The sequence below is a fragment of the Chrysemys picta genome, chromosome 4 (genome assembly GCF_011386835.1).
Source record: "Chrysemys picta bellii isolate R12L10 chromosome 4, ASM1138683v2, whole genome shotgun sequence".
NCBI classification, from domain to species: Eukaryota; Metazoa; Chordata; order Testudines; family Emydidae; genus Chrysemys; species Chrysemys picta.
The window spans coordinates 73039040-73054367 of NC_088794.1; the positions used below are offsets into that span (position 1 = coordinate 73039040).

The following is a 15328-nucleotide window of genomic DNA, read 5'->3' on the forward strand; positions in this document are numbered from 1 at the left end:
ATGTGCGAAAAATAATTTATTTTAGCTCACTTGTTGACAGCAACTTTTCTGTCCTTTTCATAATTGTAGATCAGATCATTATATAAATTAATCTTAAAAGAACATTTAAAAAATTGTGTAACCAGAACACAGACGATATGTCTGTTATAAAGTAGTGGATAGCATCTACTGTGAACAACAAAGACAGCTCAAGAATACATATGTCTAAACTAGGTAATCTGGTCAAATTAGTAAAATCCAGGTGCCTGGTGTTTAGTTAGTTATTGTACATTTTCAAAAAAAGGCCTCTAATTTTGCATTTCCAGTTTTGCTTCCATAGACTGTTTCATGTGAAAATGATAGAAATTTAGATATCAACCAGGAACGATATCTGTGTCCACAAATCATGTAGTTGGATGTCCAGGGGAAATTTTCTGGTCTGATAGGGTTGCTTTGCATCACTCCAACTGTTGACAAGTTTAGCAGCCAGCATAGAAGCTACTCTGATATCCCCTTATCAGCCTCTAGCATAGGGGATTTTTCTGTGTAGATGATGTAGTGGGCTCATCTTCATGCCCCAGCTGCTAGAGTAATTGCTGGGAATCATAGGCAGTCATGCTTAAAGTAGAGCAGTCTGCTTCCTGCTGTACTTTATGCTGGGCACTGAAATCAATTTTGCCTATCACCCCACCAGTCCCTATCCCTAGCTTAGCTCAGAAGGACTAGAGAATCTAGCCCCTAAACTCTATCACTTTCGCATGCGACTGATTGTACCTGCAATTGATTGTAGATGCAAAATTAGCATTTCAATTGAGGCACCTTAAAAAATGTGATGCTAAGATCCATGAATGTAGTAGTGGTCTAATGACAATTCCAAGATACTTTTTCTCATACCACACAGCAAACTTTAGACCAGACTGCCAGACAGTCTCTTTTCCCCAGTAAATGGAATGCAGGTCAAAGCCAAAAACGTTGGATCCATTTCATTTAATGTGCCTCTTCTAACTTTGTTGCCTTGATCTGAGGTCACATATTCCCGATAATGTAGTTCCAGAGACAGAGCTAAGTGACGGTATCGTCTTGAGGACAGTAGAGAGGAAGAACAGTTTTGTGATTAAAGCACTGGAGATCGGAGTTCAGTTTCCAGGTCTGCCACAGCCACTCTCTCTCTCTCTCTCTCTCTCTCTCTGCCTCAGTTCCCCATGTATCAAATGGGGTTAATACTTATTTTTCTCCTATCTTTTGTCTGCCTTGCTTTACATTGTAAGCACTTCAGAACAGGCTCTTTCTCTCACTTTGTTTATATAGTGGATAGCATAGGGCCTGATTCATTTCCTCTTGATGTCAATGGAGAGATTGCTGTTGACCTGAAAGGGAATTGGATCAGACCTATAGTGGGACCCTGATGTCATTTGGGGCTTCTAGGACTGACCATAATACAAAATAAGTAACAATACTAAGAAGAGGTTGAGAAGTGAGAAGAAATACGAAGAGAGCATTTGGCAGCCCTGCAGGTTGAATGTGCATTCAGTGACCGGGAGCATATGCAGAGGACAAATGTCTTATCAGAAGAGAGAACCTGTGCATGGTAGATTAAATGTATTAACCTTACTCTTTGCATTTACTTGTTGCTTTCCTCACAGTATGGAGATGTGTGATGAGAGAAACAATATCACCATGTGTCCTCTTTGTGACAATACATGCAGTTACTGGAAAATGAGTTCTTCCTGTGCCACTGCTCGAGCGAGTCACCTGTTTGACAATCCAGCAACTGTCTTCTTCTCTGTCTTTATGGCTCTGTGGGGTAAGAAATTTATGGCTTTGACGTGGGGTTTTTAATTCCTTTAAATACAGAAGGGGAAAAAAAACAAAAAAAAAAGCTAAACCAATATTTTTATGCTTGGACAGTTAATTATGTCATGTTCCTCCCCACCCAGCCCCCTCCCCCCCTCTTTCCAATGAAACTGTCATCCCTAAATTTATATTCTGGACCAAAGGTTAAAATTCAGGAAGTTGCTTAGATGAATATAAAATGAAATTGTTAAGCATATGTCATAAAACTGCTGCATGGCATGTCTAGATTTCATTAAGGGGATTGCATAGCTTGCCAACAAAATCTACTTACAGAGCCAGTTTCCAAATTAGAACATTGCTGAAGAGATGTATAGAATATGTGGGGCAGAGAGGGGAAGAGGAGCGTAATGGCCATTCATGTCTCAGAACAAAACATGACTGAGTCTTGCTGTGCTTGCAATTAAGTTTATCAGGGAACAGGCCTGGACTAGTGGTCTGCACAGAGGACCATGAACTTGAAGCTGCTGCAATCTAATTATTTTACGAATGCTGATTCCTCCTGAAATTCTTGAGCAAGTTTCTCTGCTTCAGTTTCCACTTGTAAAATTGAGTTGTTAATATTAGTTGTCCCAGGGAAGTGTTGTGAGAATGAATTAAATAAAGTTTGTAAAGTGGTTAGAAGCACTGTGTAAGTGCTAAACACTATTACTATTGTCTCAGCTAGATTCCCCAGTGTGGACAGTAGCCCAGATGGTATCAGAAAACCCCTACACAGGAGATTTCTGTTGAAGAGAGATTCAGTGCTGAGGTAACCCAAGGACTTATTCCTTTAGGATGGAGAACTCAGTTAGTCAAGATCATTGCCACTGGTGGGAAGCACAAAGTAATAGTTTCCTTTTAGCTGGTTGGCTGAACAAAGAGAACTCCAATTTCTAGCATTACTAATCTTTGTGGGTGACATTCGCTTGCTGGTGGAGGTTTCATGTAAGGCCCTCTTGGCTATGGAACCGTCACATTGGCCCTGCATGTGGGGGAAAACCAGTTAAGTATTCTAATCACATCCTCTGCAAGTCAGGGGGTTTCCATTAGGAGAGTTGGAGATAAATAGTCTGGAGCCACTTGTGTACAGAACTAATACATAGGAACCTTGCACGTAGGGAGCACAGATGAAGACTAGCTGCCATTCCAGTCCACAGGCTGCATTTCAGCCTCATAGCCTGCCTCCAGGTTGGGGGGGTGGATTCATTCCCAACATCCACCACATTGAATAGCCACAATGTCACTAGTACATCACTAAAACCAGCACAAAGAGATCTTTGCCTATGCAGGCTTTCATGTATGAGTAGTGATCTCCATTTTTGATACTGTATCTCTTTTAGTTCTGGAAATACAACCCTAGTTTCCATTTACTGAGATATATAGGGAACCATTTTGTTTATTAGCAGTAATTTAAGATGAGGTTAGTGTATCATTCAAAATAAAGTAAGAACTTTGTTTTCCTGGCCAGTCATCAATTTATAGAAGCTGCACTATCATCAGCTATGACTGAATATTCTATTCAATGTAAGGTAAGGTTGGAAGCGGAGTGGGTACCTACTATATGGTCCTGTTGAGAGTTGGTTTAAAATGCACTCAGCAAACAGGCATAATAAGATAATCAACAGAAAATCTGAAGAGGAGAGGTGCAGAATCTGTGGAGATGAGTGATCTGTTATCTTGAACAGCATCTTGTCGTGTTACATATATTGAGAAATGTGATATAACCCGGAGCAGCATGCCAACCCATATCAGAGACTTTAAATAGCCTGATTCTGTCATGTGGTAATCAAATATCTACTTGCGCTCTCTCTCTCTGTGAATTGACAGGTACTCCAATTGGTCTGTAGCCTACTCAAATGTATCATGACATGGAAGATTGCCTGGGTTCCATTCCTTAGCAGAGTATATTAGTCCCCTCCACCCATTTTTGGTGATTGAAGGGGCAATCTCTATTATTATGCAAAGTCAGAGTAAACAAACAACTTGGGGGGGTGTCGGCAAAACACCTCCCCCACAACTGCTTGTGTATTTGGATACTTGTCTATCCTCCATCACCAGAGCATCTGAAAGCCTCACAGACATTTATGAAGTTATTCTTTTGAGCAGGGAAGTATTGCCCCTATTTTACAATGAAGACCTGAGATATAAGGCGATCAAGGCCCCGATTTTCAAAAAGTATTTAAGCATATGCCTAACTTAAACACTTGAATTTTTCCATTAAGTTTAATACTACTACTTATATGGTTAAGTACCTCAAAGCAAGGCCTCAAGCCTGGATACATAAAGGTACATAGGCACCTAACTCCCAGAATTAGGCACCTATGTACGACTTTTAGAGGCCACCATGATCCACAAAACTCTCTCAGCTGCCTATGTTTTTTAGAGTAAGGCTATGTCAACACTACTGCCTATGTGAGCAAAACTTATGTCGCTCAGGGGTATAACTATTCCACCCCCCTGAGTGACAGAAGTTACACCGACATAAGTTTTCATGTGCACAGCGCTATGTCGGCGGGAGAAATTCTCCCACCAACATAGCTACCACCGCTCACCGGGGTCAGTTTTTTATGCTGACAGGAGAGCGCTACAGACCGTCGGAATAAAGCGTCTTCACTACATGCACTGCAGCGGCATAGCTGTATCGGTTCAAGTGCACCACTGCAGCGCTATACATGTAGACATGCCCTAAAAGTGCACTCTACACCTATGTTTCTGCCTCTGGCCATGTACCCTGCTGCCTCCCTCTAGGCTAGGGTTGCCAGCCCTCCAGGATTGTCCTGGAGTCTCCAGGAATTAAAGATTAATCTTTAAGTAAAGATTACATCATGTGATGAAACCTCCAGGAATACATCCAACCAAAATTGGCAACCCTACTCTAGGTACCCAGATGTCTATCTCTTACCCTAAGCCCCAGAGCAATCCACACCCAGGGGAAGATAGGCATTCATTCACCTAATTTGTGTGCTGGGCCTGATCCAGTAGGTGTGCTCAGAGGCTGCCACATAACTCCACACAAAACAACTGGGGGAAGGGAAGGTTTCTTATAAGCTTTAGCCCAGTGGTGAGGGTACTTACCTAGGAAGTGGGAAACCAAGGGCTCAAGTCCTCCCTCTGCCTGAGGAGGAGAAGGGTTTTGACCAGGGATCTGCCACCTCTCTAAGAGCCCTAACCACTGGGCTATGGGATACTCTGATGTGGAACTCCTTCACTCTCCTGTTGAAGTTGTTCCACTTTAAATACATCATTGATTAATTAATATTAATTGGGCTGGAGGAAAAGGGAGAATCACTGTGTATCCTAGGGGTTAGAGCACTCAGCGGTGAGGTGGCAGATCCCTTCTCCTCATCAGGCAGAGGGGGGTGGACTTGAACATGGGGTCTCCCATATCCCAGGTGAGTACCCTCACCACTGGGCTAAATGTTTCAAGGGAGCTGTCCCCCACCCCCACCCCCCAGCTGTTTTGTATGGAGTTGGGCAGCCTCTGACCACACCTACTGAATCAGGTTCTGCAAACAAGTTTGGCAGGGGAACACTTATCTTCCCCCAGTTCATGTATCACAAGCAGATATAGGCACCTCCCTGCAAGGGGTGGGCCTCAGGACATATCAACTATTCCATTGGCTCCCAGCCTAGGTTACTGGCTTTTGTGGATTGCATTCCTAGGCACCTGTGTCTCCCCATTCATCGTATAGGAAGCCTAAGCACCTGACTCAAGCCTTGTGGACTGCGGTGTTGTTCCTGTGATTATCTGGGTGCCTGAGACCCTTTGTGGATGTGGACCTAAGTGACTTCCACAACATCACACAGGAAATCTCTGGAAGGGCTGAGTTTGGAACCACAATAACCTGAGTCACAGGATAGGTCTTTAGCTACAAGATCATCCTTCCTCTCGTACATGGCCAACCTGCCTGGCACCCACACAGTTCCACATCTGCTACTGTTGCTATGAGCCAATAGCACACTGTGCTTCCCAAACACAGGGTTTTCCCCGTACCATAACTTTGTTTCAGTGACTTACTGGTCTTTCTCATGCCACCTCCAACACATATGCTATAGTGCTTTGGAGACAAGAGTCCATTCATTAGTTATCAGTAAGGTTAAGATTTTGTCAGTTACTTATAGTAAAAGTCAGGGACAGGTCACGGGCAATAAACAAAAATTCACAGAAGCCCGTGACCTGTCCCTGACTTTTAGTAAAAATAACTGTGATAAAATGGGGCTGAGCCCAAGCCCTACTGTGGAAGAAGAGCAGGAGTGTCCCCCTGCTGCCCAGGGCAGCTGACAGCTCCAGATTTCCCCACCACCTGCGGCAGCTGAGAGCTGCATGGGCGCCTGCAGTGGCTCGAGCTCCAGGTGGCCCCCCACCACCTATGGCTGTTTAGAGTTGTAAGGGGCCCTCCATTGCCTGCAGCGACTCAGAAATCTGGGGTTCCCCTGCTGCCCACAACAGCTAGGAGCTGCGGGGGTCCCTGCTGCCCATAGCAGCTCGGAGCTCTGGGGCCAGCAGCTGAGAGTTCTGGGTCCCCTCACTACCTGCGGCTGCTGAGATCCCCTCTGCTGTGGCTCAGAGCTCGGAGCTGCAGGGACCCCCTGCCACCCACAGCACTTGGGAGCTGCGGGTCCCCCATCTCTTAAATTAGCAGTCTGACATTGATTTTTTGTCCCCTAAAAATAAGGCCTGAATTTGTGTGGTATGAAACCTCATCCAGAATCCCTCAAAATTCAGCTCAAATAATGATCTAGAAAGCAATCTACCAGAACCTTTGAGCTCAGTTTGTGTTTATGGGCACAGATGAAATATGAAAATGCATGTGTGTTTGGCAGAAAGTCATTCTTTCTTTGCTGCTTCTTTGAACCAGCCACAGTCGGTTGGTGCTTCTCATATGAGCTAACAGATGGCTATGTTGCAGATGTAATATTTTCATTTTACATTTTTCCAAGTTCATGCTGTAAAATGATTTCTGGTAGCAGCATGAAACAATGTGTCTTTCATTTTCTCACTGTACGTGGAAACTACAGACCACAGTGTAAGAACTCCCAGGGGCACAGAGAAGGGGCAGGGATTCAAGGGTTATATCATAGACTGTTTTAAGATATAATTATGATGTTACCAATTTACAGGAAGCACAAGAGTTATAAAGGGGGTCAGTTGTAGGCTTTGTACGTGAGAATTTCACTTGGAGGACTGATGAACGCTAAAAGCACAGCCTGATTCCAGTCACCCTTTTATCTATATTAGTCTCTCTCTCCCCCTCTCTGCCTCCAAGGTTTTACTGAATATCATGGTACATCTTGTTGAGCACATCTGTTAGTATTCACTGCAGAAGAATTCTCAGGGGGTTAGCCTTTCTCAATGGACTTGCTTTCATAATTACTTATTTACTGAACTGTGCTGGTTTGTTCCCAGCATTAAAATGTATGTCCTCTGAGAACTTCCTCCACCTCAAAGGCACATACACTGATAAAGAGCGGAAATTTTGCTGCAACTCAAGAGTTGTTTTCACATTGCTCCTTTTTCCTGGGTCTACCCTGTTAAAAACAAAATGACTGCTGCACCGTGGATCCCCTTACAATGGCCATTAAAAAGCTCCCTGTTTCCAACACTTATAAGGTTTGATCTATATGCAGTTTTTGTATAACTATTTTGGATAGGGCTGTGATTATTTATTGAAACAAGCAACAGAGGGTCCTGTGGCACCTTTAAAACTAACAGAAGTATTGGGAGCATAAGCTTTCATGGGTAAGAACCTCACTTCTTCAGATGCAAGTTGTACTAGTATAACTGTTTATTGAAACAGTTATACTAGTACAACCTCTAGTGTGGACATATTTATATCTGTATAAAGGTGCCTTATACCAGTATAGCTTATTCTCCTTCCCTAATGGAAATAACCTATAAGTACCTTTTATACCAATATAACTGTGCCCACACATGGGGATGGGAAAGAGGGGTGTTGTGCCACTTTAACTATACCAGTATAGTTAGAGATCTGCAACTGTTGTGTATGGATAAAGCTAATACTGTTCAGATTGATAGGCAGCCATATACAAATGATGCCTGTAATATCATTACAGAGACACAAAATATTAGTTAATTTTGATTTGGGCACCTAACTCCCTGAGGTACCTTTGAAAATCCCAGCCTTAATTGTGCACTTAACTATCCACTACCAGGAACAAACAAAGGTTTTGTGGGTTTGTGAGAGAGCATTTCTTTTGGCTCCCATAGTTAAAAGTTGGCTCCCAGAGTATTTACCAAGTACTCCTACTGGAGAATTCAGAATTCTCACTAACATAAATTTCCATTTACAATTTAATTATAAATTATTTTAAAAAACAGCTCCTGAAATTAAACTACCCTAATAACTAGCCACCTTCTGTTCAAACCTAATGGAAGTTTTGGATGTACCAGATATGCAAAATCAGGCCCTTATGCATAATAGTTTTACTTATTAACATCTTGTAGCTATCAGGCCAATTCTGCTCTCAGTTGTTCTCAGTGAAGATCCTCTGGATTTACACCAGGGTAACTGAGACTAAATTTGACCTAACACACCTAAGCAGATACTTTAGACAAATTCTAACCCAGGCCAATTTGATTTTAAAGACCTTAAATATGATCCAAATAACTATGCTCTAACAAAGTATTTTTAATTCCCAGCTGCCACTTTTATGGAACACTGGAAGAGAAAACAGATGCGTCTCAACTATAGATGGGATTTGACTGGGTTTGAAGAAGAGGAGGTTAGTTTTTAAGTTGGTTTGGTTTGACTCCATTTCATGGTTTGGTTTTGTTACATTTTAACTTCAATAATTACACTGTAAATGGTGCCGTACTCTAAACTGTAAAGACTTTGCTTCATGGAATACTGCAAGATTTTTGCAGTAATTCCTGGTACAAAGGAAAATCCTGTATGTGAATGATTTCTGAGGGGTTTTTTTATTGTGGGTGTATTGCTAACACATCTTGTTACCATGGAAGCATAATTGTATATCTACAACACCCTCCCCCCCCCACACACACACACACACTTAAAAAAAAAAAAAAAGATGTTAGGTCATACCTAGTAATGCAGGCCCGGAATATATAGCTCATACATAATTCCCTGACTCAAGAAAGGATATTAAAAGCAGAGAGACTTACTCTCCTCTTAGCTACTCTGCTATAAGTCAGGAATGGGTCTGTCAAAGTTGATAATGTTTACACCATTGTAAAACCAGCATGAAGAATCAGGTTCTGAAAATGGCATAGTTGCTCCATTCAAGTCAATGGGAAAAGCTCCCATAAACTTTAATGGTGCAGGATCACGTTTTAATTAGGCAAATTTTGTGGAAAATACTGAAGGTACATTGGTATGGAGCATTGTATAAAAACACTAGGACACAAATTTGGAGGTTGTCTTTGCTGTGTGTACCAAAAGACATATTTGGGAGTGGTTCAAGGTAGGAAGATCCAAGCAAAAGAGTGCTAAATATTAAAATGTTTATGGAATAAAAGGAAAAGAGTCATTTTGAGGATCTGCATTTCAAAGCCCTTGATCCAAAGTCCATTGAAGGCAGTTGTAGTTTATCAGTGACTTCAATATATTTTGGATGAGACCCTAGCTGCACAATACATTTGAGCATCTTTGGCATACCCATAGAAGATAAGGAGGAAAGTTTAGATTTATTCCATCTCAGGTGTTTTGGGTTTTTTAGCAACAATATTTGGATTGCAAATTGGAATTGAAGGCAATGGGAGTTCTGAGTGGTAAATATTTTGGGCTTTATTCAGCCCAAAAAACCATTCAAAGACATCACTCAGCTGCAGCTGTTCCACAAACTTCCATGAGAGTTGGACTGGGCCCTATATCTTTGTAAAGTTAATTTCTTGGGAGTTATGCCTGTAGTTCTTTTATTAGAAACATGGCTGCCTGTGCAATCTAGACATAGTGATTATATTCACAATAAATACTATTCAATTATGGGAATGTATTTTAGGAGACCTTTTATTAAACAATGTGTCATGCTACGTGATGGGCCTGATATTGTAATTCTACAAAAGCTTTTTTATTTTTAATTGACTTCTCAGAAGAAAGTTTGGTTTCTAGGGCCCCAGTCCTGGTAAGTGCTCCATGCAGGCATATCCTGAGCCAGAGCACACTGCAGGATTGGGACCTGCTATTTTATTGGATGACAACATGAGGATTTTTTTTTCTAGCTATCGTAAGACGACTGTCCTTTTATTTTTGGTATCTTTAATTGTTAGCAAACATGAAAATGGAAAGGATTAACTGTATCTTTCCAACCGCTAACTCCTTCGTGAGTGTGTTCAGAGTTCTCTGCAGTAAAAACAATGTCTGACCAGAGACCGCAGCTGTTAATAAAGTATATTTTACTCTTCACTTAATATGGTCTCTGCTAGCTAATACAGCCCCTTGTTTAGCAGCACATTTACGCTCCTAACTTTCCATTGACTTCAGTGGGACTTAAGCAGATGCTTAAATGCTTGCTGAATCAGGATCTCAGATGGCATCCTAAAATACTAAAATATTTAATCTTCTGTTGGGTACATTTATTCAGTAAACTCTTTCATGCAGTAATGTTAGTATATCTTCAATATGAAAACAAGAGCAGACTGATTTTTTTCCTGGTTGTGTCTATCAATGCACTCTATCTATCATGTTGTTCCATGTGATAAAAAAAAAATTCAGTGCAATTTGCAACAGTTCAGTAATCATCTTTTTTGTTTGTTTTTTGTGTTTTGTTTTTTTCTTTTCTGGTTTCCTGAAGGAGGCAGTCAAGGTTTGGAATTTTTTTAATTGCTCTACCTTTTTTATTACCTGTCTATTAGTGAAAGGTATCTTTTCATTTCACCCACTTCTTTTTTTCCAGCATCTAATTTCCTTAAAGCTCCCACTACAGTGATTCTTCCTTTCTTTTCTTTTTTCCAGTGGTTGGACTTTTTTTCCCAAATCCATTCTATTTTTCCATCCAGTGCATTCTTGTGGGTACTTTTGGAATCCTTCAGCTGTCTTGTTCCTTCTATTTCGGGTTATTTTCCTACATCTCCTCTTTTTCATTGTATGTGGCTAGTCTAATATGCAGTGTCTGTTGCATTGCAGAGATGTACCTTTCTAGGGATGTTGCTGTAGGTATGAATACATTTGGTATCCAAACTTGGCCCATCTGAAGGCCTCATTGGCAACTTGCCAGTACCCCAAGAGCTGCACATATTTTACCTAAATTATAGCAGATAACAGCTACCCTTCATGAAGCATGGTTCATAGAGATTATAGTTTGTAGAATGCAATGTTTCATCTTGATCCAAATGGCAATGTCTCATATCAAGATGGAACATCACATGTTGTGATCTGTAGTGTCTGCAAGCTGCGCTATAAATCACAATGACCCAAGCTTGATCTGCTCAGGGTTATACTTGATATATTCTGTAGAGCTTTTTTCTGTTTCCTAAACATTTATTCCATGGAATAGAATTTAGAACGATATAGTACTTCAAAGATTTTAGCTACAACATGCTATCAACTTTACATTAGTGAGCTGTATAGTAAATTAGAATTCAGTATGAGAAACGGGAAATTAGTAGGAACTGGACTTATCATTTGTTCATATATAGATGAACTAGGAAATAGATATAATTTCTTTACTATTAAATGTGACTTCTTTCACAGGCTCATCCCAGAGCAGAATATGAAGCTAAAGTATTAGAAAAATCACTGAGGAAAGAATACATACATAAAAAGGTATGCTAAAAATATTTATGTATTTAACCACGTAAACTTCTTTGGTGAATAAATCCATTTACAGATGACTTGACCAAGATTTTGGAAACAAAAATAAACATAAAGACACTGTTGTATATCACGTGTAAGCTTCCAAACATTTCTTTAACAATTAATTGCATTTACAGTGGTACATACGTTTCATATATATATATATATAAAGCTTGTACAAATATAGAAATGACTTCAGTGTTTGGGTATAAGATGTATTTTAATAGAATTCTTCAACTATCATTTGAATTCTTATTAGGCTATGGATAAAGTTTGAGAAATCTGTAACTGAACAGTAAACTGTATCTTGCAGTATTATAAGTAACTAGAACTTCTCAGGAGAGATTCTCATGCCTTCCTAGCATCCATCATCATAACATGCTAATCATTTGGGCCAAACCTTGAGGTCCTTTACTTATTCCAATTAAAGTCTGGCTGAATAAGAACTGAGCAAAAACAGAATGCTGATTCATATCCTACTGCAGATTTTCCCACAGGAGAGGTATCTTCAAGAGGAAAACTCAGTAAGCATCTCTGATGGATTTTCCTCCCTTCTTTTCCATTGGGAAATTAAGATTTGCTTTCTCCTTCTTTGTGGCATATGTATCCATTGGAATGGACTGTTCACAAATTTAAAAATGCCTCTAAAAGACACATGTTCAGCCACTGGATTGGAATCTGGCTTTCTGCACTTAGGTCTTGATGTTTGTGGCTTTTAAAAATCCTATTGCATTTAATAAAATAAAATGGTTACTAAAATAATTAATAATAATACTAACCCCAATTTCCTGGCTGAATTCCAGGTTGGGCAATAACCTTCTGCATTTCTAAATATAATCCTCTTGCCATCTCAGCTGTGTAAGGTATCTTTCACTTCTGGTCCCAACTTCTTTTGTTGTGGTTAAACAGTTGCTACATGTCACCCCAGAGGTGGCTGCATTTCAGCGGTGCATGAAGTGATACCTGTGAGTAGCTTGTACAGCATAGCAGACGTTTGGATTGTAAGACACTTTGGGATCCTTCAAGATAGAAGGTATTATGTAAATGCAAGCTATTAGTATAGCCAGTTACCATATGACAATTAGGTTACTTAATGATGGACACCTTAAATAGACTGGACAGGAATTATTTTAAAATTTGTCTGTTTTGGTTTTCTTACACGCTTACATTTATGTATAGTTTGGCCATTCTTAAACAATGGCATCAGCTGGTTCTGATACATTTTAGTTAGACTATTTCAGAAAATGTTCACGCTTAACCTCTTTAATATTAAAAGGTTTTAATTTTGGTGTGGAATACCTTACATTCAGCATTACTTTAAAAAAAAAAAAAGCTTTTTGTGATGAAGAAAGAAGATCTGAATACATTGTTTTTATTTTCCCAGCAAAAGTGGAGGGCTTTCTACTTTTTTTTTTAAATACTTTAGAAATACACGTCTCACTCCTGTAAATTTCAGCCTAAAGTGCCAGTGTATTAAAGCTCACAATAAACATCCCTTCCGAGACCTCTTGGAAGCCAGTCAAACCATGAAAAAACAGACCTGAAATTCCTGATGTTTCTCAGACCAAACCTCAAAAAGAATAAAAACTTTCAGAAGAGAAGTCTTTCAGGCTTTCTTGTACATCATGAAGAAGAAGAAAAGGGCATGAGCCTAATATTTTGTAAATTCTTTGTAGGTCACCTTTAAAAGTGGGATTTCTTCCAGACAGTGGGTTGTTGGTTTTTTGTTTTTGTTTTTTAAATAAACCTGAAGCTGGAACCCAAAACATTGAGCAAACTAATGGAGTACTTGTTGCTAAATTGCACTGTGTACTTACTCAGCAGAGTGTGTGGATTAATTTGGCATTGTTAGTCAATGCTTTGTAACGTTGTATCGCATGGTCCTTTTTTGTTTCCTTTGATTGCCATCAGAAGCGTCGACATTTGCCAGAAGAGACAGGAAACAAATGGAGACAGAGAGTTAAGACAGTCATGGCTGGGGTGAAATTGGTACATTTCATTCAAATTTATGGAGAAACTCAAACTATGAGTAATTATGGAAGACACAAATTGATTGATTGTTTTTCTCAACAACCTTTGGTTGTTGAACCTTTGTTTAATATTCACGTTCAGTTGTTATTTTCTCCTCTCTTCAGCACCCAGATAAACACTGTGTTTACGTGTAGTGGGGATGGCACTGCATGGCTAATCTTTGGGTTACCATATTGAATGGATGTTGCATTTTTGTAATGAAGCATGTGCCACATGTTTGACAGAGTTGCCTGCTGTTCTATCAGACAACATGCATGTAACTTTGAATGAGATTGTTGTTCAGTACAATGTAGTGTCATCTTCTTTAATGTTACTTTCCTTTGACATTTTCTTTCTGCCTTTAAGAAATCACTCTCATTCTGCAAATTTTACAAATGAAATCAGATCAGAGATGACTTTCTAAATGAGACTGTCATTCCCAGATAGATTGTGTGATCAAAATTAATAGAGTGATCAAATATAGTAAGTGTGATCCTGCAGAGATTTTGCATGTGAGTAACTTAACTCATGAGTAGTCGCACTGGCATCAATTTTATTCATGTGTGTAAAAGTTACTCATAGTCAGGTGTTCACAGGGTTAGATCCTTAGCAAAGCAAAATCAACCCTGGCAACATTGCACTAAGGGCCCAATCCTGAACAGCCTCCCCCATGTGAGCAATCTATATTGCAGTGGGACAACCTATAGGATTAAGTATTACTCATGTGAGTAAGGCTTGCAGGGACAGTCCTAATGGTGCTTTATTGAAAACATATTCTAACAAAAAAAAGTTTACATCTTTTCTGGGAAAGGAAAATGAAATATTTTACACTAGAAGAAATCTAATTTCACAGCGTAATAGTTTACTTAAGTGTGTTTCTCAAAAAAGCTGTTCAGACTCATTTATACAATGCAGAGCTTAGCACCAAATTGAAGCTGTAAGACGTTTACCTGTATAAAATTGTATCTTTAAACACTGTATCCTTCCACCTTCTAACTGGTTGCGTGTTTGACTGTTTTCCTGTGCCTTGTTGTTTTTGTTACAAGAACAAATAGAAGGGATCTTTTTAGATACTGTATTAAATTACAGGGTGTTGGTTTTTTTTTTCATATTTTAGACTGATAAAGAGAAACTGACATGGAAAGATCGTTTTCCAGCATATTTTACCAATTTTGTTGGCATTATCTTCATGGTAAGTATTTCCTGGAAAATATTTAAGATTCACCTTACTGAGTGATTGTGAAATCTGCCTTTTACAATGGGCACCTTTTTGTCTAGGAGAAAAAAACTATTCAATCACTTTAAAATTTAAATCATTTGAAAATCACTTTGCTCAGGTGGTACTTGACTTTTGTTTTGCTTGTATGTCTTTCTTTCATAGTGTCTTTAATGAGGACTGGGAAACAAAGATCTATTTCAGAGAGTTTGTCAGTCATGGGTTCTTTTGGATTACAGGTTCCAAATTAAGTATGTCTTCTCTTACATCTGAGTCAGAGCAGTTGAAGTTCACCAGTCACATGACAACACAGGGTCTGTAACTCAGAAGATGGACAGAAATTGCTCTAGTTATTTAGATTTGTCCCTTCTCATGGTAATACCTGCAGGAGGGGTGGCTGGGGATCCCCATTCCAGAGTTCTTAACTAATTGTTCTGTGGAATTGTCTCCATGGAATAAATCCTGGGGTCTCCAAATCTGGATACTCTAAGGGGGGCCAGGGGCATTCAAATGGAGA

At 39.7% G+C, this 15328-nt stretch overlaps 1 protein-coding gene across 8 annotated transcripts in view; it reads left to right on the top strand.

The window, feature by feature from the left end:
• Positions 1 to 15328, top strand: part of ANO1 (anoctamin 1) — a 120010-nt gene that overhangs the window by 82740 nt on the left and 21942 nt on the right. For 3 of the 8 annotated variants that reach the window (XM_042849137.2, XM_024100113.3, XM_042849136.2), the window contains 6 exons: positions 1623 to 1783; positions 8474 to 8556; positions 10585 to 10596; positions 11484 to 11555; positions 13497 to 13574; positions 14713 to 14787. In XM_042849137.2, the coding sequence (XP_042705071.2) occupies positions 1623 to 1783; positions 8474 to 8556; positions 10585 to 10596; positions 11484 to 11555; positions 13497 to 13574; positions 14713 to 14787 (481 nt within the window). The remainder of the gene's footprint in view (positions 1 to 1622; positions 1784 to 8473; positions 8557 to 10584; positions 10597 to 11483; positions 11556 to 13496; positions 13575 to 14712; positions 14788 to 15328) is intronic. The other 5 variants (XM_042849140.2, XM_042849138.2, XM_042849139.2 and 2 more) reach the window with 3 other exon arrangements.